Source organism: Vespula vulgaris, chromosome 22, assembly GCF_905475345.1.
Source record: "Vespula vulgaris chromosome 22, iyVesVulg1.1, whole genome shotgun sequence".
Lineage (NCBI taxonomy): Eukaryota > Metazoa > Arthropoda > Insecta > Hymenoptera > Vespidae > Vespula > Vespula vulgaris.
Window position 1 is genome coordinate 2,252,654 of NC_066607.1, and position 23,063 is coordinate 2,275,716.

Here is a 23,063-nt window from a genome sequence, read left to right on the forward strand (position 1 = left end):
GGATGGAAAAATTAAATTAAAAAGTAAGGAAATAATGGACGATCGAAATGGAGGAATCGGTATCGTTCGTTCGGTAACAAGTCAAACGTAACACTAAAAGCACGAACTGTGCGACATTACTGCCTGTTGACTGACTGCTGGTTTTACTCCTGCCGCTGCTGCTGCTGGTTGCTCGCGATCATACTCGTCGCAACCCAGAGTAGGCTCAGGTGAACGATTTATTATTACTCCCACTTCACGGCGCCAACACTCCAACTCTTTTATCCCCACTCACTATATATATATATATATATATATATATATATATATATGTATGTATGTATGTATATATATATTTGTCTCTCTCTTTCTCTCTAAAGAAACTTTTTATTACTCTGCATGCACGGAAATCTTTTTCTTCTTGTTTTTCTTCTTCTTCTTCTTCTTCGACCATGCACCCTACTGCCTGAATTTTCAAGTTCTCTTTTCATATCTCTTTTTTCTTTTCCTTTTTTTCTTTTTTTCATTTAATGCATCCGTCCTTCCCTGACAAAATATTTTTCTCCTTTCTATAATATCGACTTTTCTTTTGACTCTGAGATAATGTATGTTATAGATTTTTTCCTGTTTACATGACAAAACGATTAATTCCGTTTCTTATGAATTCTCTTTTTCCTTTTTCTTTGTTTTCCTAATCTCCGAACGAAACATCTCGATGCTTAACTTTTTATGTTTCAAACTATATAAAAAGATCACACTATATAAAAAGAGAAACAAAATCATGTATTATCGGGGTCAAATATTCCGCGTTGTTATCAGCATATATAGATATACGTACATATACATATACATATGAAGATGTGACATAAAACGCAATACGATCGATTAATCGTCCTTCCATGTGACATTGAGATCACAAAAGATAAATACAAAGTGAATAAAAACGTACATTAATTTTTTCATAATTAATCGATTTCGTTCAATACATTTTCTTTTTTTTTCTCGATTCTCAATGATTTTTTTCTTACAATAGTTCATTTTTTACGATATTTCTTAACGATAGCAAGAATGAAAAAGTTAAAATGATTTATATACTATCGAAAAAATTTTAATGATTTATCAACGATGATAAATATAATAAAACTTTTATACAGTCAGCACATTTTGAATACAATCTTGTCTTGTGCGATAATTAGTATCTCGTAAGACTTCCCAATTTGCCACGGAAAGCCAATCGCACATAGAAACGTGCCATTATTTTTTTTCTCTTGTTTCATGACAAACAATTTAATGAAAATGACACTGCTGGAAAATACAAAGTTCCGTAAAAAAAACTTGGAAGATTAACGAGATGCGAAAAACAAAACACAATATTAAACTTATCAATCTTACCAATTATATATATATATACATATTATATATATATATATATATATATATACACATAAATAAATGTGATTGACGCATATATACGCGAATAATAAGTAAGCTAACATCTCTATATGAAAAATGTTCCATCGCGTGACCGATTACTGACCATTAAATAATCGTAGATTACACAGATTTCGTGATTACATGAGACGGTAAAAATTCTGACACGTTGAACTATAAGCGAGAAGAATAGACGAGGATAGATAAAAACTAAGAATCTAGTTCTGCATCAAAGAATATTGTAGTCTTTTTCTTATCCATCTTCTCTCAAATAGCTCGCTCATTAATTACACGAACGATCGACCATCTAACACTTTGCCCTTACCCACGCCATGACATTTAGATTTTTTAACCTTGATCTCTTAATTATCCATTAATCACTGCAATTTTCGTAAATGCAACGCCTTTGTAAATGTCTTTGACGAGACGTCGCAAGAAACAAACAAATAAAAAATAAAAATTAATATTCATCGTTATCGTCATTTTTTGTTATGATAAAATCTTGAAAATATTTTATATTTCAAATTATTCCTTATTTTTTATCGTCGTCGTCGTCGTCGTCTCGAGTTATCGGATGACCGGAAAAAAAAATTAAAAAAAGTTAAAAAAAAAGAAACAAGAGGAAGAGAAAAACAGAAAAGAAAAAAAGAATTCGACGAATACAACTTCAAGGAATAAAATTTTACGTAGAATAGTGCAGATCTTAATACTGGAATAAGTCTCAAAGTATCACGTATTTTTCGATTGTAAATCTGACTCGATCTAAGAAAACCGCGATATCCGTCGACTTGGTCAAACAAACTAGTTAATTTAACCGAGATTGTTCACTCGATTATTCATACTATTCTCAGCATGGTATACATATATGTGTATCATACCGATCAATCATACTCGTCCTTTTAAATAAAGAACTCATTTATTTCGATAAATCCTAGCAACGTTTGTAATAAGAAATTACGTGATTTCAAGAATTTCCTTATTGGGACCAAAGTTCACAATATTTTTTACGACATCGTAGTTTCTAAACATACTCTACTATATACTTATCGAACATTCAAGTATTATATATCTATGTACGTAAGAACGGATGAAACTTCCTATTCATGGCAAGAAATCGATAACTTATAAAGTGTCCTTTCGCCAAGAGTATATAATTTTATGACAAAAACGATCGTTTATCACAGATCTTGAAATTATTATGCATATCACGAAAGAAAAATATCCTTTAATTTGTACTCATTGATACGCCCTGCTTATTAAATAAACATAACGTACGAACATCGATGGTCTCTTCATTTGATCAATGCAAATCATTTATAAAGAAAATCGATAAACGACGTTTATATTTTCTACGTGAACATCTCAATAACGTTGATATAGTTTTAAAGACAATAAATATGAATTATATTATCTTTATACTCCTACTATAATGGTCACGTATATACTTTATTAATTAATTTATTTATTTATTTATTTATTTATTATTTCGAAATATAAATCTTTCTTACGTAAGTTTATTTGATTCAAATGAATTCAATAGATAAGAGTAAAAAGATAAAATTAAAAAACAACTTTATTAGTAGTATGTATAGTAGATAGCTTTAAAAATAATTAATATGAATTATATTATGTATATATACAATAGATATCTGCAATCTATATTATTTTACATAGCTTTCGTAACTTCCTTTCTTTTCTTCTCTTTATTTTTTGTCTGTTTTTATTTTTCAAACTTTATCTAGTTAACGAAAGGACGATGTATGTATTTAACTTTGGCTTATATCCGCGGAACTTCCGTGATTCACGATTCGCTTTGATCCGACAGATTCCGAACACATACATACTTCAAATTTTTTTCTCGATGAATCGTTTGACGGCTGAATGAGTCAGTCTGATTAGAATCATTCATGGCTGCATTTCTACGAATGAACGAGTATCGTATTTTAATACTGAATCTGTAATAAATGATTGATGAGAGTATCGTTCGTGGATTTTCCCTTCCAATTCGCGTGAAAATTTAAGAAAATTATAATTTGAAAAATCTTTATGCCTTTGAACTCAATAAAAAGCCATCATTAAAAGACTCGTCGAGTGATCACGTAACTCAACTTATATTTATCCAGACTTACCTCGACCCTTCATTAGTCATCCTATATAATGAAATCACGTAAGTGGGCGTGAGAAATCTACTTATATTAGTTAAAACGATCTACATATACATATATGTATATTATAATATGTATTATATAATATACTTATATCTCAGACTTTCGAAATAGTCGATCGATCAATCAATAGTGTCAAAATCGTTAATGTCAATAAAAAATGCTAGCACCATCGTTTATTCGGATACGAAATATTAAAATTTTGTCAATAAACAGAATACTGTGAAGTTATTTATTATTATATAAAATAATACAAGGTTCTTTTTTCTTTTTTTTTTGTTCTTCTTAATAAAACATATTCCACAGCGTTATACTCGTCGTGGATATAAAATTTTCAATAAAAAGGAAAAAAGAAAGAAAGAAAAAACTATTACTATAATTTATTCAAATATAAACTACTAAAAACGTAGACGTTATTTATTAGCTTTGTTTTTTCATCCGTTTGATAGACTTAATGTATTGCAAAAATAATTATATCCATTCACGATAATCATTATATGATATTGAACTTATGAACATCTACCATACTAAAGTATAGTAAATGGTATAATTATTGACCATTGTATATAATTGAAGATACAGTAGATATAATAAACTTACAATTAAATTAAGTATAACGTCCACGTTTCATCCTATCTTCAACCCGTATATATCATTTTCTTCTTTCATACACTTCAAGTAACAAACAACAGTGATTCGAAACTAAAAAAAAAAAAGAAAAGGAAGAAAGAAAAATATTAAAAAAATAAATACAATGGTGATTACAGAGACTAATTCATTCTACCATCCATCATAAAGAACTAAAAAATTTGGAGACAAAGAAAAAAAAACAAAAAAAGAAGGAAGAGGGAAAAAAGGGTAAGTGAAATTAGGGAAACATAGGACGGCGATAATTTCAATCCTTGCCGACATTTATATCTAGCTTTCATCGATGACGTAACGTCCGGCATTATGGTCTGGGAAAAACTCTCACCTCTGAGACGTCGATAGAAATCTCTTATGTTTCTTACGGAAGATAACTCCAGACGAATAACAATGGAATCAATGGGAAGTGGATAAAACGAATAAAAAGAATTAATAAAAAAAAAATAATAATAATAATAATAATTAATAAATAAATAAATACCTATTTGTGTCTTTATGGTCAAAGATACGATCTTATTTCTAAGTATCAAAGACATGCAAACAATATTTCTTTTCTTTCTTTCAGTCTGTTTTTTCTGTCTCTCATTCTTTTTCTTCCTCTCTCTCTCTCTTTTTCCAAGTAACAACATTTACGTCAGAAATATGGCCGAACGTTAAACGGAAGGAATACAAAGTACAAGGAGTTTCTACTTGGCAACTTATGTGTGCCAAGAGAATACACACTTATGTCAAGGTGTCCGAATATTCTTCGTTATCGATCATTGATGTTTCTTATATCAAACGTCTCAATTGCATAAAAAAAAAACAAAGACATATCCGATGATTTATCATTTTTAACAATCGATCAGGAGGACCTTCTTTTCTTTTTTTCTTTTTTCTTATATTCTTTGAAATCGAACTCAAAACAATTCTATCACAACGTAGGCGACGACGACGACTACCACAATGATAATCGAATAGATAGGCATATATATTCACGAATATCATTTGAATTTAATATTAAAATTACCTACGTGATTTGTTTTCAATGGGCAAACAAGTTTTTAAGTCGGAGAATCAATTTGTGTGGATGGAAAAAAAAGAGAGAGAAAAATAAAGAGAGAAAACAAAAATACAATGAATCGAATACATAGATCGTAAATTCGATTGAGACATCTCCGTCAAGGAAGGTCAGGGGTACGCGTTTATTTCCTTTAAAACATTCACAATAAATTTCTTTATAAAATTATTACTGAAAATTCCCGACGTAACTTGTAACCGCAATGATGATTAGCAAAAAAAAAAAAGAGAAAAAGAAACAAAGTTTATTTTACTCGGATCATCGAATAGTAATAGTGTCATTAACGAATAATCAAAAAACACATGCGTGTGTGCATGAGTCTATATTTTTTTGTTCTTTTTTGTCTTATTTTTTTCAGAACGTTACTTCAAAAATCATCGGAATACTACAAGTGTTGGATAGTTTTTAAATCGTCCAGATATGATTATCTCGATAGAAGAATCTTCTACAAAGCAAAAATTAAAAAAAAAAAAAAGAAAGGAAAACGTTGCGAGCTACTATGAAGAAAAAAAATAATCATTTATTTCTTAAATTTTTAAAAAAGAAAGAATATCGGCTCATTTAATCTGCTAACTCGAAAGATATATGAACATGATGAATGTGAATATAAGAGGGAATTTATTTTAATTTAAAATCAAATGCTATATGCTGAGAAAACGAGTATCTTAGGAATAAATTAATGCGAAGAAGAATCGAAAGTCGCTGTCCTATACTTAATAAACAAAATAAACAATTCATTTGTTCTTTAAACATGAGAGAAATTAAATCTTCATGACAAGTTAATCTTATATTAATCAATTTTCTTTTTTTTTCGAATTCGACATGAAACACTTTACGTATTTCAAACGGACAAAAGTTATTAATTTTTCTGTTTTTTTTTTTCCTTATATAGAATATCTCGTTATAAAAATGTAGGTTATCAAAAAAAAAAAAAAAAAAAAAAAAACATCTTAAAATGACATCGAAATTATACATTAAATAAAAAACGATAAATGCTATATTATATCTATCTTAAAATCGGATAAACTCTTGTTTGAACAATTTTTTTCATACATCTCACGTTTCCGAGGTATTAAAAATTTTAACATTATATTTTAAACAACCCTATATATGTATATACTATAATATCGTTATACTTGTAACTTCAATTTTTTCTCAGTTAATAAAATTTAACAATCGTCATCGAATGATTGAAAATCATTTAATAATATAAGAAATAAGTTTTCGAAAACAAGCTATATGTTAATAAGACAACAACTTGAACAGATCATCGTACAAAATCGATCACAGGAATAAGATATCACAATCGAGGTCACCCGGTATCGATACGTTTATGTATGTAAGTCGTTGGTTTCTTCCATTGCTCCTGAGACTTTCCAACCTGATTAATATATAAATGGACATAAACAATTCACATCAACGAAACCTTGAAATTATAAAAGAAAAAAAAAAGATTAACAAAAAAAGAAAAGAAACGTTCAAAATAATAAGTCAGACATAGTTATCGCAGATGAATCAAATATAATAACTTCTTTCGATCGTAATGATAAAAAATAAAAAAAGAGTAATAAAGAAGAAACATAGTTGAGAAGGAACGATAATAATATAATTATTTGCACGTAAGTCTGATTAGTAAACAACTTAAGTGGAATACTTTCAACGTAACGACGACGTTATTATAATATCAAAGAAGAGAATTGTACAAATTGTTATCATCATCCTTGACCATATAAAAAATCAAAAAAAAAAATAAAGAAGAAAAGTAAAGAGAGAGATAAAAAAAGAAATAAATTGAGAACTTTGAAATCTATCTAACCCATCGTTTTATTTTTTTTTCCCTCGTTTCGTTTTATATCGCATAACGATTCACATGTGACGATGAATTATTAAATGTTACGATAGACACGTACGTCTTGTTAAATAAAGTGCGAGATAGAAACGTAAAGAAAGACACCGAGAGAAATGAGTGAGAACGACCCACTTCCTTTATTATTGTGTTAAGTTTAATTGAAGAGATCTTTCCCTCAGTTAAAAAAAAAAAGAAGAAGTTCACTGCAAAGTAATCCCTCCAAGAGATGCCGCAACGCCAACGAATTAACATAATTCTCGTGATGATTTTATAACGAAAGCGAGACGAACAAGAATGTTACATCAGAAATGGAATGGTCGAAATAGATTGAACGTTCTTTTAAATTTATCCCCATATAATCAAATAATTTCTCATATAATCAAAACTAAAATTAGTCGTTTATAATAAAAAAAAAAATAAAATAAATGAATAAATAAATGTCTAATAACAATAAATTAATAGTCTATTTACAATATAATAATAATAATAATATTATTATTATTATTATTATTATAATAATATTAAGAAAAGTTAAAAAAAAGAAGGAAAAAATCGTATTCTATAAAACATGAACATTCCTTTCACATAATGTTCCAAATATCCATCATATTATAAAATTATGCAATCGATTTTATAAGACGTGATTATGTCAGACTATTTTAGGATTCCGTGTCAATGGCATTGATGTTGTAAATACGATTTCCTCGATCATGCGATATCGTAAGATCGAATTGAAGACCACCGTGTCGAGTTCGACGACGTTCGAATGCCAAATGATATACTAGGTCCACGATATTCATGATTCGTATCGTGACTAAAATTCGATATGTACGATACGTTATTTACAAATTTTCTATCGACGAGTGCATTTATACATAGTTTTATAATCCAAATATACAGTATAACGATTAAACAAGGAATGTTCATTTATCCATTCGTAACATATACTGCGCTGCAAAAAAAGAAAAAAAAATAATCGAACGAACACATTTCTTAATGATATTAAAAAAATTGAAAAAAGAAATATATATATATATATATATGAACGTATTTTTAACAAAGAGTAGACAATTAAGTTATATGTTACATTTATCAAGTGAAAAGGGAATATTAATCTTACTTCTTAATCCTTAATATTATTCTTGTAACGATCATCGGAGTTCAAAACATCTATATAACGCAAGATTATTGTGTAAGATTAAGGAACGTTGTCGAAATTAAAATTCTGACCACGTAGTGGCTCCTTACCAATGCCATGCGCGCGATTGACCACGTTGTTGTTGCTCCTTCGTTGATTTTTATAAGTAATATGTTTTACATCAAGCACCGCTTTTTTCTAATTTTTACACAAGAAAAAAAAAAGAGAGAAGAAAAGAAAAAAAGAAAAAGAAAGATATGTGGAAGACAGAGATCTTTCATTTAAAAGAACAAACGCGTAAGGATCGGCGGGAATTTTAAAACTCCGTACGTTTGCGTTATAGATCGGTCACGTAGGCCATAGATACAAAACTTCTTCCTCTTATAAACGTACGCATAATAAGAAGTCGCTTGATATTTTTTTTACATTGGGATGGTTTCTTTCCAATGACATTGACGTGAAACGCATACGTATAATTAAATCATCACCATACATCCACCTTGGAATAATTCGTCCGGCATTTTTGTTTACTTCATTGTATGAAATTACGAAAAATCAAAATAACTATTTATAAGATAATTGAAACTTGTGAAATCTTTGGATCATTTCTTCGAGCATGTAATAAACATTATTAAGAAAAAAATGTATCCCAAGATGATCATAAATATTGTTATATATGTTCTCTTAATGATATTAATAAATGATCATGCCAAAATTATCTACAATAAAATGTCTATCATTTTTACAGGTGGTAAAATACCTTTTATTTATTATTACTGCATGCTAAATGAGCTTTCTCATTAACATAGCATAGTATAATAAATTTACTTACCTACTACAAATTTACAATTACCAACATTTTATCTGTCAATTTCACCAAACACTACATCCAGTGTACCAATAATAGCTACAATATCAGCAAGCATATGACCTGGTCCTATATGCTTTAAACAAGCCAAGTGTGCAAATCCAGGAGCCTTGATCTTACACCGATATGGTTTACTAGTACCATCACTCACGAGATAAACTCCAAATTCACCCTTGGGTGCTTCAATAGCTGTATATGTAGCACCAGGTGGTACCTGGAAGCCTTGTGTATATAATTTAAAATGATGAATTAAAGCTTCCATACTACTTTTCATTTCTTCTCTACGCGGTGGAACAACTTTAGCATCATCACATCTCACTTCGCCAGGTGGCATTTTATTTAAGCATTGCTCGATTATCCTAAGAGACTGACGCATTTCCTCAACGCGAATGAGATACCTAATTTGCAATAAACATGATTTCATAAATACAAATACTCTTATAGATTACGATTAATTTTACTACTATATTACCTGTCATAGCAATCTCCATTTACACCTACAGGAACATCAAAGTCAACTAAATCATATGCATCATATGGTGCAGATTTTCTTAAATCCCATTTAATTCCAGATCCTCGTAACATTACTCCACTAAAGCCCATATTTAATGCATCTTGTGCTTTAATTACACCAATATCCTTTGTACGTTGAATCCATATTCTGTTTTCAGTCAACATGTCTTCTACTTCATCCACTCTTTCACCGTATTGCGAAGCCCATTCATAAATATCATCTAATAAACCTAACGGAAGATCCAAAGACACTCCACCAGGTCGTACATAAGCAGCATGCATACGAGCTCCGCTAACTCTTTCATAAAATTCCATTAATTTTTCTCGTTCTTCAAACAACCAAAAGAAAGGGGTCATTGCACCTACATCCAATGCATGAGTTCCTATTCCCATAATATGATTCAAAATACGAGTGAGTTCCGCAAATAATACTGTAATAAAACATTTAAACATTTGTTAGATATGTCTAAAACCTCAACTTCATTATGAGTATATATAATTACAAAAAAAATGTATACTTTTCTATACTACTAATTTTGTCAACATTATACACCTACCTCGAATATATTTTGCACGCAGAGGTACATCTATATTTAATAATTTTTCAATTGCTAAAGAGAAACATTGCTCATTACACATCATAGAAACATAATCTAAACGATCGAAATAAGGTAATGCCTGCATATAAGTCTTATATTCTATAAGCTTTTCTGTAGCTCGATGCAACAGACCAATATGTGGATCAGCCTTAATCACAACTTCTCCATCTAATTCTAATATCAAACGTAACACTCCATGAGCTGCAGGATGTTGAGGACCAAAATTAATTTGTATATTTTTCACTGTCTCATATCTTTCATCGTCATCTAGTTGCTTTGGAAATTGCCATTTTACAGCATCAACCGGCAAAGCTTGCGGATATTTTAATGTGTTTAAATACTCAGTATCTGGCGCCCAATCATGACTATGGCGAAGTTGTCTATAAAAATTACATTATTGTATAATGCATTGTTATAATATTGGCAATGTAGTTACACAAAAAAGGTATTATATAAATTATTACGATGAATCATATCACATTCACAATAACTTTATAACACTTACGTTGGAGGATGTATTAAAGCTCCATTTCGCATAAGAAATGCTGCATCAGTATACGATCCAACAGATTTTCGTAGGACTGTCCTTAAAACTCCAGCCGCCATGATGTAAAATTAAACGCAGCTGTCCTCCAATAACTGCACACAGATCTCCAAATTCTCAGAGACTAATAATTACCAAAGTCAGGTTACGTTAAGTAGATGAAAACGACGAGAACCGAACATACCCGAACCTAAACGAACATGAACGACATCTTCGAGCTTCGCTGAGCTCGATCAAAATTCGGTAAATAAAGTCTCTGAAATTTTTATTAATTCGATTAAAGAATAGGCAAAAAATAATTATACCTTACGATTACTTGTGTAGAAGATATAAATAATAGAACGATATAAACGTTGTTATGAAAACAATAGGAAAGACAAATATCGACACTTGCGATACTCTACCACGTATGTCTACATAATACATGTTTATGGAATACGCGCCATAAATATTAACGTTTAAAAATGTGATTATTATTTAATATGCGTTTAAAAAATTCATGTTAAGAAAAATACGATTCGTTTGGTATAAGTATTGGAAATTAATATATTACTTTATGTTGGTAACTATGAGATAATTACTTTATATTGTTAATGAACGTAAGATAATTATAACGAACTATCAATGTTCTAAATTAAATATCGATAGAAACATAGTCTCTATATATAAAAATCAATATAATTAGAAATCATGAAATTTATAGAACATGGAATATCATTTGACAAATATTTTAAGGTTATTCAAAAGACTGGCTACAAATGGTAGATAGAATATATTCCATAACAATAACATAAGAATATAATAAAATTACTTACTTATTATCATTCTGTTAGCAAGATCATCTATCTACGTCACCAAATACTATATCTAATGTACCCAGAATAGCAACAATATCTGCCAGCAAACAACCAGGTCCAAGAAATCTCAAAGTTGCTAGATGAGCAAAACCAGGAGATCTAAGTCTACATCGATATGGTCTAGAGCTACCATCGCTAACAAGATAAACTCCAAATTCACCCTTTGGTGCTTCAATAGATGTGTATGTAGCACCTGGTGGTACTTGAAAACCTTGTGAAAATAATTTGAAATGATGGATAAGCGCTTCCATATCAATTTTCATTTCTTTCTTCTTTGGTGGTACAATTTTGACATCATCGCATTTCACCTCGCCACATGGCATTTGATTTAGGCATTGGTCAACTATTCTAAGAGACTGACGCATTTCTTCAATACGAATGAGATATCTATATGATGACATGCATAGTATAAAAATATAAGTAACTCTTATTACAAATCTAAAAAAAAAAAAACTAACTTATATTATTATATTACCTATCATAACAATCTCCATTTATACCCACAGGTACGTCAAAATCAACCAAATGATATGCATCATATGGTACAATTTTTCTCAAATCCCATTCAATACCAGATCCACGTAACATTACTCCAGTGCATCCAGAATTTAGTGCTTCTTGAGCTGTTATAATACCAATATCCTTCGTGCGTTGAATAAAAATCGGATTTTCGGTCAATAAATCTTCTATTTCGTCAAGTCTTTCAGAATAAATACTAGCCCACTGATAAATATCATCTAATAAACCCAAAGGTAAATCAAAAGCTACACCTCCAGGGCGCACGTAAGCTGCAAACATACGTGCACCGCTCACTCTTTCAAAAAATTCCATTATTCTTTCACGTTCTTCAAATAACCAGAAAAGAGGAGTTATTGCACCTATATCCAATACGTGTGTTGAGATAGACATAATATGACTAAAGATTCGCGTTATTTCTCCAAAAAGCACTGCAATAAAGAAAAATTTTTGTTTTGTTTTTTTCATATATTTATAAACGTCTAAAAAATATTTAACGTACTATAAGAACATCTCTATTAAATCAAACATTAAACAATCAGAAATTAATACTGACCTCGAATATATTTGGCACGTAAAGGTATATCTATATTTAATAACTTTTCGATAGCTAAACTATAACATTCTTCATTGCACATCATTGAAATGTAATCCAAACGATCAAAATAAGGTAAAGCTTGCACGTATGTTTTATGTTCTATTAGTTTCTCCGTACCACGATGCAAAAGTCCAATATGTGGATCAGCTTTTTTAACAAGTTCACCCTCCAGTTCCAATATCAAACGTAAAACTCCGTGAGCAGAAGGATGTTGCGGACCCATATTAATGCGCACATTTTCTATGTTCTTTTCTGGATCATCATCATCATCATCATCATCAGGTAATTCCCATGGATATTCCCATTTTACAGTATCAACCGGCAAAGCGTGCGGTTTTGAAATTGTTTTCATATATTCGGCATCTGGCGACCACTCATGAATATAACGACACTGACTGTGATTAATATACATGATACAATTGAAATACAAAATACAATAACATCAACAAAAAGCAAGGATATATTAATAAGTATTTTAAAAATATTTACTTTCCAATATATCGTTTAACTTCATTTCGAGCAATACTCGCTATCCCTTTGGATATTTTAACAGACTTTCGTAACAAGGTCTGTATAGAAATATTAATGATCATTTTATATAGAAATATATTTGATAATAACGATAACTTGATTGCCACGATACAGATAGAAACAAAATCTGAGAAAAGAAATGCGAAACGTTATAAAAACAAATAAGCGCGTAAAATCGAAAACTAACTGAGATAACCGATCTTGTCGATCTCGACTGAACGCAAAAAATTGTTTAATTTGAAAATAGAATGATTTATATTTTTAATTTAATCTTACTTTTTATCTTACATACATAGGCTATATCAATTGCCATTGTGTGTAATATAAGTTTGTATGAAATTAAAAATTGGCATATGTATGTATATACATTTCTATTTCTTCCATTGTCTTTCGATTCATGTATATAGTTGTTTAAAAGATGATATTCAGTTCAAAGCCGATCCACTCGGTTTCCATGGAGATACTCCGATATTGTTTGGAGTTGTATTTCGTGCTCTACGTTAACGCAAATTCTTTATTCCTCCGAGTGGAAAACTCAAAACAAGGAACATCAATATTTTCTATTTCATTCGACTAAGTGTTTTCAAAATAAAACACGAAATATATCTATACAAGCGCAAGCAAACTATGTCAGTAGTAAGCTCAGTTCCATGCTCCGGTCTGACTGCACAAGAAGGAGTACCTGAATGGGATCAAAACAATACAACGACCTTGATACAAATGTACAAAGAAAGAAAATGCCTCTGGGACACGAGCCACGAATTTTATAAAAATCGACGCTTTCGTCGCGAGGCTCTTACGGAAATGGCGAATCATTTTAATTGTTCGTTGGCGGACGTCGAGAAGAAATTGTACATGCTTCGTAGTTCCTTTCGCAAAGAATATCGTAGATGGAATTATGCCAAGTTAAATGCAGGTCCGAACAACACATTTCTAGTCAGAAAACCTCAATGGTTCGCATTGGATTTACTTATGTTTCTTAAGGATGACGTTGCTAAAAAGTCAGTGATTCCTCTCAATCCAGTTACCACCGACTGTGCTCAACAGCAACAAGTTCAACAAAATCAACAACAGCAACAACTGCATCAACATCAACAATCGCAACAAGAAGCGCATCAACAAACTCAACGTGATTTGGACTTAAGTATACCGGTACACTCACGATACTATTCGATACATTACTTACTACTTGCGATATTCCGTTATCCTTTCTTATGTATCCTTTTCTTTTTCTTCCTCCTTATAGGAAATTCAAAATGTTTTTTATTACGACAGCGAGAACAGCACTTTAACTCCGTTGGAACCAGGCGAAGTTACCTTGGATTATAATCTTCAATGTCCGATACAAGTACCCGAAATGAAACAATCGCCAGGTAAAACCTTGAAAAGAAGTTCCAACGTGGAATCAAATCTTCTCGAATCGAATGGCAAACGACAAAAAAATAAAGATCCGGAGGATACTCGATTACGTTTAATAAAAGCATCGCCGATCGACGTTCAAGAGAAAGACACTTTTACGGCGTTCGGCAATTTCGTTGCAGAAGAATTGCGAAACATGAAAGACACCGGTCAGATGCAATTAGCCAAATTACGGATTCATCAAATACTATTTGATGCTACACGCAATTTTTTGAAAGTTCCGATACCAAGATTGTGAAGTTTTATATAAAAAATGTTAAGTTACTTTTTACACGTTAAAAATATTTACATATCCATTTGACTTCGTTTACGGGCAAGAATCAAAAAAGAAAAAGAAAGATAAAATCAGAAATATACTCTCGATGATAACATTGATGATTGCATTATGCCGATCAAGGATCACGGCCTTGATCCTTTAGATTCATATTTACAAAGGACAAAGACGATCTATAATTTCAAGTTCAAATTTCTTCACGGACAAAAACGATTGCCAAAAGTTTGACGTAAGTGACGGTATTGAGGCTGCTATTTCGAGGATAGAATACGATGGTATCATCATCGTTCTTAACCGGCCAACATTCTACGCATCGTAATCCTGTGCCCAAGTATTTGAAGTCGAGGTTCGACTATACTAAAAGCTGTCATAGCGATAGCAATCAAATATCAACTTGATACTTTAAACCTTATCCCTCGTCGCGTTTTCATTTTAATTTCTTTTCTTCTTGCTTTGTCTTGCTTCTTTTTTTATTTTTTTTTTATTATTATTTTTTTTTATTATTTTTTTTAAAAACACCAAAGTTTTCAGTATCTTCTTTATTATCACAACACTGTATGGGTGTCTCTCTGTATGTGCACGCACGTGTGCTAACTTCTTCGTGTACAAAGGTACAAAATTAAATATCTCTTAGCGTACGAAACTTGCAGATATCTGCAACATATTCTTTTTTTTCGGAAGGATTTTTTTTTCCCTTATACATTGCTATCACCGTTCAACACGATATAGCAAGGCGATTCTAAAGATTAAAGAAACACGATCTTCGAGATTCTCTCGTACGAAACGCTATAATACTAAAATTAATCGTAAAACTTAGATTCTAAAGAGAAGAGTAGTTTCATAAGTACCGAATGAACTCCAACTCGTATAACATACGTAACGTTTTTCGAACTGCAACGTTCCTCGATCAATTATGATCTCTTCAGCAGAGAACGTCTGTTCTTTCTTTCTCTTTCTCTTTCTCTCTTTCTCTCTCTCTCTCTCTCTCTCTCTCTCTCTCTCTCTCTCTCTCTCTCTCTCGCTCACACACACTCTGTCTCTCTCAAGATACGCAAATCAGGTAGATGAAAGACGCACGAAATACACGTACACGGAGATCTCACGACAGTGGTAACTTTTAAGAAAGTTAAATTTCGTATCGATTTCGATTTTCCATATAGCTATCCTTGTCAATTCGCAAAAGAAAAACAAAGAAAAAAATGGATGTTTCAAACGCGATGGAAAAAAAAATAAGAAAAGAAAAAGAAAATGGAATAATATGTATAAATAAACGACGAAAGGAGAACCTCGTTATATCATTTCGCGAAATGATCAGATAGATATTTTGTGAGCAAACGATAATCTCGAACGAAATCGAATGAATCGCTAATGAAAGTCGTAAAGAAGATACCGATGTAACGACTGGGGTAACTGAAGATCTCTAACGATTTTCGGTAATTTAGTGCCGCATAATTTGCGCACTATAAGCCTAGCTTGATGGGTCAAAGGTAAAGGCGTTCTCGCTGCTTCCATAACGAGTGCCTTCTGTGCGTCGGTCAAACTACTCGATCTCTTTATCATACAAGGATCGAAACTTTCCGCTGCTTCTAAGAGTGCCCTTAAAAGTCTAGGTTTATCTGCCGTATTCTGAAGGGAATTTAAAATGCCGTGTGGATCGCGAAACTGCGTCTTTATGACAACCCGTGCTCCATATTTGAGCAAAAGCGCGACAACTTCGACCGACGGGTTTTCGTTAGATGCTACGTATTCCGCTAAAACCGGACGCAACGAGAGACCTTCGTCGCTACGTATTACGAGATTAGGATCAGCGCCACGTTCTAACAGCATTTGAAGAATTTGGAGTCTATTCGGTATGTTGTCCGCGCAGGCGACGTGAAGGGCTGATCCAATGATTGGTGATGTTGCATTCACGTCCGCACCTGAAATAAAATTATTTTTATTTTCATACCGGCGAGATATCGTCGTGTTTTTTCTTTACGATCACGTAATTGCGTCTGTTACATAAATCATATGTAGATATATACATACATGTAATATACGTACGTTATAAATCATCAGCATTGTATAAAAGAAATGTCGTATTCAAAATTAGATTCGTTGAAAGAAAAAGTTTTATTTGTGCAAATCTTAAAGTGACACTCACCAGACTCCAATAACATCTCGACAATCGAAGGATCACCCTTGAGTATAGCCAAATCTAATGCGGTCGGCTTTTGGTAATCGGGTCCAAGGTCTAGCCTGGCACCTTGTTTTAGCAGAAGATTGATAACTGCTGGATCGCCACCGAGTATCGCATAATGCAGAACCGTTCGAAAATCATGCCTGGCATCGGCCATAGAATTCACGTCCGCTCCGTAACTCAACAACAGAAGTACAGATGCGATACCCTGATATAACAAAGAAAGATAAGAAAAGAAAAGAAGAAAAAAAAAGAAAAGGAAACACAACGCGTCAGAAACAAAGAATAACAACGATTCCTTCGATCTTCGTATTCTTTACCTGAGGTGATCTCGTTGCCTTCATTAGAGGGGTCAATCCAGCTCGATCCCTCATATTAGGTTGAGCGCCAAAAGCCAATAAAAGTTCCATACACTCCAGATCCAACGGAGAAACTAAATTAATCTCCGAACCGAAGAAATATCTCTTGTTTGGATTGGCGCCAGCTTCCAACAAAGTCCTAGCCACTTCGACGTGGCGATTCCTCAAAGCTAATCGTAGAGGCTCATCGCACAACATGGTCCTACAGGACACAACGACACATGTACATTATATATATATATATATATATATATATATATATACATATTATATATATATATATACATATTATATATATATATATATATATATATACATTATATAAATACGATTAGAGATACAGTTTTAAAAGTGATATTATTTTTACGATCACATTTCGTGATCGTTAAAGTGATAGATCGATACGACTATTATTGGCGAACGATCAATGGATTCCTTCGTACCAAACTTCGATCTCTACAGAAAGTCTATTAAAAATAACAAAGCATTGTTCCTTCGTAGACGTAGTTTATTGTTAGAAATAAAGTGATCTATGTGGAGTTAGTATATACGAGACGAAATTTATTTACCTGGGAAATAGTTCCCCAGTGTCTTTTCTATGATCGACCTTCGCTCCGTATTTTAATAGAAGTTTAACGAGGTCGTGATAACCATGCTCAGCGGCAAGATGCAACGCGGAATATCCGCACATCGATATCAGCACCACGAACTAAAAGCAATTGAGCCGCATCGGTGTATCTCTGCCATACGGCGTAATGAAGAGGTCTCAGACCTTGGGTTACCGGCTCATTCGGCCTTGCACCGCATGCGAGAAGTATCCGAATTTCATCCAGCGGTTGCAACCTTATAATGGCGTCGGCCAACTCCCGTTGCAACGGGTTGGCGATGCAATGCAATGGCATCTGAAAAATACAGAAATAAAGAAACCTTTATTGCGATGTTAGTCCGACAAAATTTCTGTTTTTTCTTTTCTTCTTTTTTGCATTTTATGTCGTTTTCAACAGAAAAAATTTTTATTATTGGATCACTAATATTCGTTCAGATATTCGAAAAAAACTCTTCAATATTTCCCTTAACGATACGATAAAAGAAAAAAAAGAAATATACAAATAAGGTTTTTTAATATACCCGAATCAAACCGAACATTTTATTTTACGCTCTTCCGCTCTACGAACAAATTTATCTTATTTATTTCCACGAATCGCATAGTATACGAGAGACTCGACGAGATGATTTATTTCGATCGCAGAGAAAGAAAGAACTCTCTTTGTAGGTCGACGTGCTCGGTGGGATCGATTGAATTGGACAGGCCGCCAAAACTCTTCGACCACGTGGTGCGTTTACGAACGCGCGTGGGATCGGTTCGTTTAAAATTCGCGGGAAAAAGAAAGACCGTTTGTAACAATGCGCGGTAAAATTTAAATCGGGATGCAACGAGAGGAGAGTTAAAATCTTCGATGTCGATCGAATTAAAACGCTACAATTTTTTTATACTCGATCGAACAACGACATCGAAAATAATTTTTGATCTATGTATCGAAGTTTTATGGAGGAATGAAAGAAAAAAAAGAAAAAAGAAAAAAGAATTATCTAGTAATACGATTAAAACGCACTCCGTCGTACGTTTGTTTGTTTTCTTCGTTCGTTCGTTCGTTCGTTAGTTCGATAAACGCACTTATAATTTATACGTACATACGTATGTACATAGATTGATATATATCGGTCTGACGCGCGTCACGAAAGCAACGAAAAATCGCCAACTTCTCACCTCGGAAACTTTGCCAAGATGGTGGGACAATTTTGGCGATGATATCGGAAGGCTCGTTACGACGATATCCAGAATCTCACGCGGTCAACATAAAATTCGATTATAAGTCAGTTTTGACGGTGGCTAACAAAAACAATCATTTTTTACGTCTCCTCCCATTCAAAATTTCTGCGTTCGAACGTCCTTCAACGATGATTATCCGAAAGATAAAATTTTTTTCTTAACTCCTTTCAACTTTTCGACGACTAAATCGATCTTTACAAATTTTCTTAAATTAAATTCGAAAGACGAAAACAATACAAACACCATAAAAAATCTAACAACGAACTTCGTGATATTACTGAAATAATTGCCAAACGAACAACGAATTCTTGGCTTTCTCGCAACGCCTTAGATCGAACCCAAAGCTTTAAGAAGCGTATAGACCGTACGATATAGGAACAGAAAACGTCTGCTTCGCTGCCAATTTTAACGAACGTACCTTTTAAACGATTAAAAATAATCGGAGACGCGCTCGCGCGCACGTTCACGCGGTGCGTATATGTATCATTAAATCGGCCATCGTACTGACGGCAACTGACACGATTACGTATCTTTCTTTATTCTTTCTTACCCCTCTCACTCTGCTTCTTCTCTCTCTCTCTTTCTCTCTCTCTCTCTCTCGCTTTTTATCTCATTGATCTAAGATCGATCTTCGATCAAAAGATAAAACACAAAAATCGCTAAGACCATTTCGATTTGTAGTATCTACACTTTTCAATAATATGTCGACGTGTTTAATTCTTCGTTTCCTTCGAATATCCTTATTGTTTACTTTCGCCTCGTACGAAAATAAGAGAACAAAGAAAATAAAAGAAACGTAGAGAAATAGAGAGAGAAAAAGAGAGAGAAACAGAGAGAAATAGAGAGAAATAGAACTAGAAATAGAAACAGAAAGAAAGAAAAAAAGAAAGAAAAAAAGAAAGGGAGGAAAAGAAAGGATTTTGTAGATCGATCGAAATCGATTTTTTCACCATTCGACGAATACCCTCGTACTTCCAATACTTGACGTTCTCACCCGGCGCGCAGGCCTGTTATTGTTTACTCACATCGAATACGGTGCGATGCTCCAACATGTAGAATCGGTATTAGAAACTGCCTTCTTCGTCGGAAACTCGGTCCTATTTAAAGCTTCGAACGGCGATTCTCGCACGAAAATAACACAAAGGGATCGCGCGAGAGCTTGCGCACCGCGCATCATCCGTCTCTCTCTCTCTCTCTTTCTTGCTTTCTCTGTTTCTCCTTATTCATCTTACTCTCTTTCTCTCTATCTCCCTCTCTCTCTCTCTATCTCCCTCTCTCTCTCTCTCTCTCTCCTTCTCTCTCTATTTTTCTTTCTCTCTCGCACTTAAGAACGACGCAATTTTCGACACCGACCGATTCGATACGAATTTGAACGATCTCACGGATTACAAGTGGTCACGTTTCTCCACCTAGCCTGACATCTTTAAAGTATCTCGACAAAGTAGTCGAGATAAAGTCGGTGTCTTCCTCTTCGGTCTCTTGCTCTCTCTCTCTCTCTCTCTTTTTCTTATTTTCGCTCATCGAACCTTTATCGAGCGGCGACCCTCTACCGCGTATTCTTCGATAACGCGCCTTGTATAATTCTTTTTAAGTATATATATATAGAGACGATATTATATATATTTATATTATATATATTATATGTAATATAGATTATATATATATATAATATGTATTATCGTCTCTATTATTATATATTGTTAAATATTTCCGATCGAACTCTCCCCACCAACACTCACATTGTATCGTCGAAACATATTCCTTCCGCCATTTTCAAATTAATACCTACCCTAAAATAGATCGATTTTATCGATCTATTTATTCGTCATATTATATCGCCTTTCGGTCTTTCAAAATATCGCCTCTATCGTACGACCATTTCCATACTAACAATGAACTATCCAAACAGCTCTCGGCTGGATGCTGTAATTTTTAAAACGACGCGTAGAAAGATTTTTGTTTTCCATTTTCTGTTTTCTTTTCTATATTTTTGGAATATCGGCGCAAAAAATCAATATAATTTCGTTTAAATAACTTCGGGTTAATCGAATAGAAATTTTATATATTCGTTAACATCGCATATTATATGAGAATAGATATAGAAAGAGAGAAGAAAGAAAAAATTATGGGATTAAAGAAAAGAAAATGGCGGATTTTCTTACGAAGCAAAAAAACTCTGAGAAACTTAAAGAACTGCTGCCGGTCTTCGTCAAGTTCGTCGGCCGTTTGCCACGAGTCAGTAATAAATCAGTCGGCGGTAGGAGGGAAAGAGAAGAAAGAGAGAGAGGATTGGAGGCTGAGAGAGGAAAAGAGAGAAGAAAAAGAGAGAGAGAGAAAGAGAAAGAGAGTGTAAAGTAAAGGAAGAAAAGAGAATACACGATGCGACGTGCCTCCATGAAAATGACGAAGGCGAAAATCCGCTTAGTTAGAGTCCATCCGTTTTTCCACGATGTAGGGAGGGATAAAGGAGAAACGCGTGAAGAGGAGAGATAGAGGAGGGAGCGGAGATAACAGAAAGAGAAAATGGAAATTTACGTTTGTTCGAAAAGCTTTCTTGGCAAGGGGATAACTTTCTACACTCGTATAAGCGCTTTTACGCTTTACGAAGAAACAAAAACGCACGCAAAAGTTTCTTGACACGAAAGATCATGGCAAATTTAAGAACCAAAATGGATGCTGCCAATATTGGCAGTAGTACATAAATGTTACAATCTAAGAGAATCTACAAGATTAATATAAATGAAAGAAAATAAAATGAAATAAAAAGAAACGAACATATTGTGAACATAGACGTTGATTGAAGTACATAGGAGAAGAAAGCATTTCCTCGAGGAGGAAGGTTATTGAGTCTGCATAAAACAAAATAATAGGGGTCATTTTTTTTCTTTTTTTTTTTTTTTTCAAGAGTACTTTTATTAAGAAATACTTTTGCACTTATTAAATGCCTTATGTTTATAATTAGTTTTCATTATAATAATTATTGTTATAGCGTTGTCCTATTCATCTACTTAGAAGCATGCTTACTAACACATGTTACACGATCTTAAAATTAAAAGCAATTTTACTCTTAAAACACAGCTTACTTCTAAATCAAACAACAATACTTGGATTGCATAAAGATTATAAATGCCGGCTTTTGGATACGAATCTTGTATACGCAACTTTTCCGTAGAGTCGTGTCAGAGAAAAAGAGACAGAGAGAAAGAGAGAGTGAGAGAGAGAAAGAGAAAGAGAGAGAAAGAGAGAGAGAGAAAGAGAAAGAGAAATAGAAACGTCACTAATTTGTAATTCAAGCGAAATTTCAATATATATCGCGCGCGCGCGATGCCTGTTTACGAAGAATTTTAATATTAGCACCGTAGGGGTGTATATATATATATATATGTATATATATGAATAGATATATATATCCAAATATAAATATAAATAGATATAAATAGATATATATATCCAAATATAAATAAATAAATAAATATATATATATATATACTCTTTTGTGAAATTTTCTTCCTCTTACGATCATACAAAAGCGTTTGTTAAGTTTTCAGAAAGAGAGAAGAACAGCTTTCGAGTATTCGTGTTATAAAAACAATGTCTCAGGAGGGAATAAAGCTCGCGCGATCTGGCATTATAAATCAGAGATATAAATATAGATTTTAACTTCATGTCTATTTGTTATGCTTTTCTTTTACATTGAAAAGCCTGTGT

The 23,063-nt window shown here is 32.7% G+C and overlaps 4 protein-coding genes and 1 long non-coding RNA gene across 10 annotated transcripts; 2 read left to right on the forward strand and 3 right to left on the reverse strand.

Annotated features, from left to right (window-relative positions):
* Positions 1-61: 61 nt before the first annotated feature.
* LOC127071537 (uncharacterized) lies at positions 62-6,770 on the forward strand. Its single transcript, XR_007785098.1, has 2 exons — positions 62-209; positions 5,639-6,770. It is a non-coding gene; the product is annotated as an uncharacterized LOC127071537 (long non-coding RNA).
* Positions 6,468-10,902, reverse strand: LOC127071530 (NADH-ubiquinone oxidoreductase 49 kDa subunit-like). Of its 4 annotated transcripts, none has more exons than XM_051010890.1 (5): positions 10,753-10,902; positions 10,206-10,627; positions 9,608-10,079; positions 9,100-9,533; positions 6,468-6,661 (listed from the first exon to the last, which is right to left on the reverse strand). In XM_051010890.1, the coding sequence occupies exons 1-4, from the start codon at positions 10,851-10,853 to the stop codon at positions 9,128-9,130; spliced, it is 1,401 nt and encodes a 466-aa protein (XP_050866847.1). In that variant the 5' UTR covers positions 10,854-10,902; the 3' UTR covers positions 6,468-6,661; positions 9,100-9,127. The 4 variants fall into 4 exon arrangements, with proteins under 4 accessions (XP_050866847.1, XP_050866848.1, XP_050866846.1 ...); XM_051010891.1 differs by lacking the exon at positions 6,468-6,661 and adding an exon at positions 7,089-8,081; XM_051010889.1 differs by lacking the exon at positions 6,468-6,661 and adding an exon at positions 8,526-8,986.
* A 727-nt stretch (positions 10,903-11,629) lies between these two features.
* On the reverse strand, positions 11,630-13,700 carry LOC127071529 (NADH-ubiquinone oxidoreductase 49 kDa subunit-like). The gene is made up of 5 exons (XM_051010887.1): positions 13,570-13,700; positions 13,252-13,420; positions 12,721-13,157; positions 12,124-12,595; positions 11,630-12,035 (listed from the first exon to the last, which is right to left on the reverse strand). Exons 1-5 carry the CDS (start codon positions 13,604-13,606, stop codon positions 11,630-11,632), a joined length of 1,521 nt encoding a protein of 506 aa, XP_050866844.1. The 5' UTR covers positions 13,607-13,700.
* Positions 13,701-13,909: 209 nt separating this feature from the next.
* LOC127071534 (basic-leucine zipper transcription factor A-like) lies at positions 13,910-14,985 on the forward strand. Of its 3 annotated transcripts, none has more exons than XM_051010899.1 (3): positions 13,910-14,209; positions 14,318-14,445; positions 14,540-14,985. In XM_051010899.1, exons 1-3 carry the CDS (start codon positions 13,921-13,923, stop codon positions 14,948-14,950), a joined length of 828 nt encoding a protein of 275 aa, XP_050866856.1. In that variant the 5' UTR covers positions 13,910-13,920; the 3' UTR covers positions 14,951-14,985. The 3 variants fall into 3 exon arrangements, with proteins under 3 accessions (XP_050866856.1, XP_050866855.1, XP_050866857.1); XM_051010900.1 differs by having other exon boundaries at positions 14,126-14,209; positions 14,278-14,445; XM_051010898.1 differs by having other exon boundaries at positions 13,910-14,445.
* A 963-nt stretch (positions 14,986-15,948) lies between these two features.
* Positions 15,949-20,738, reverse strand: LOC127071532 (ankyrin repeat domain-containing protein 65-like). Its single transcript, XM_051010892.1, is given in 6 exon segments — positions 15,949-16,905; positions 17,130-17,373; positions 17,486-17,726; positions 18,094-18,213; positions 18,215-18,426; positions 20,381-20,738. Coding segments are annotated over 6 exon segments (1,398 nt in total). The 5' UTR covers positions 20,408-20,738; the 3' UTR covers positions 15,949-16,351.
* Between the last annotated feature and the right edge of the window lie 2,325 nt (positions 20,739-23,063).

Bases quoted from the DNA above. Each gene is read 5' to 3' on its own strand.
- LOC127071530 (XM_051010890.1), bottom strand. From the start codon at position 10,853: ATGGCGGCTGGAGTTTTAAGGACAGTCCTACGAAAATCTGTTGGATCG. The intron at 10,628-10,752 runs GTAAGTGTTATA...TAATTTTTATAG, and splicing joins GCTTTAATACATCCTCCAAC to ACAACTTCGCCATAGTCATG. The intron at 10,080-10,205 runs GTAGGTGTATAA...GTTTTATTACAG, and splicing joins GCGTGCAAAATATATTCGAG to TATTATTTGCGGAACTCACT.
- LOC127071529 (XM_051010887.1), bottom strand. From the start codon at position 13,606: ATGGCAATTGATATAGCCTATGTATGTAAGATAAAAA. The intron at 12,596-12,720 runs GTCAGTATTAAT...TCTTTATTGCAG, and splicing joins ACGTGCCAAATATATTCGAG to TGCTTTTTGGAGAAATAACG. The intron at 12,036-12,123 runs GTAATATAATAA...GTCATCATATAG, and splicing joins AATGGAGATTGTTATGATAG to ATATCTCATTCGTATTGAAG.
- LOC127071534 (XM_051010898.1), top strand. From the start codon at position 13,921: ATGTCAGTAGTAAGCTCAGTTCCATGCTCCGGTCTGACTGCACAAGAA. The intron at 14,446-14,539 runs GTACACTCACGA...TCCTCCTTATAG, and splicing joins ATTTGGACTTAAGTATACCG to GAAATTCAAAATGTTTTTTA.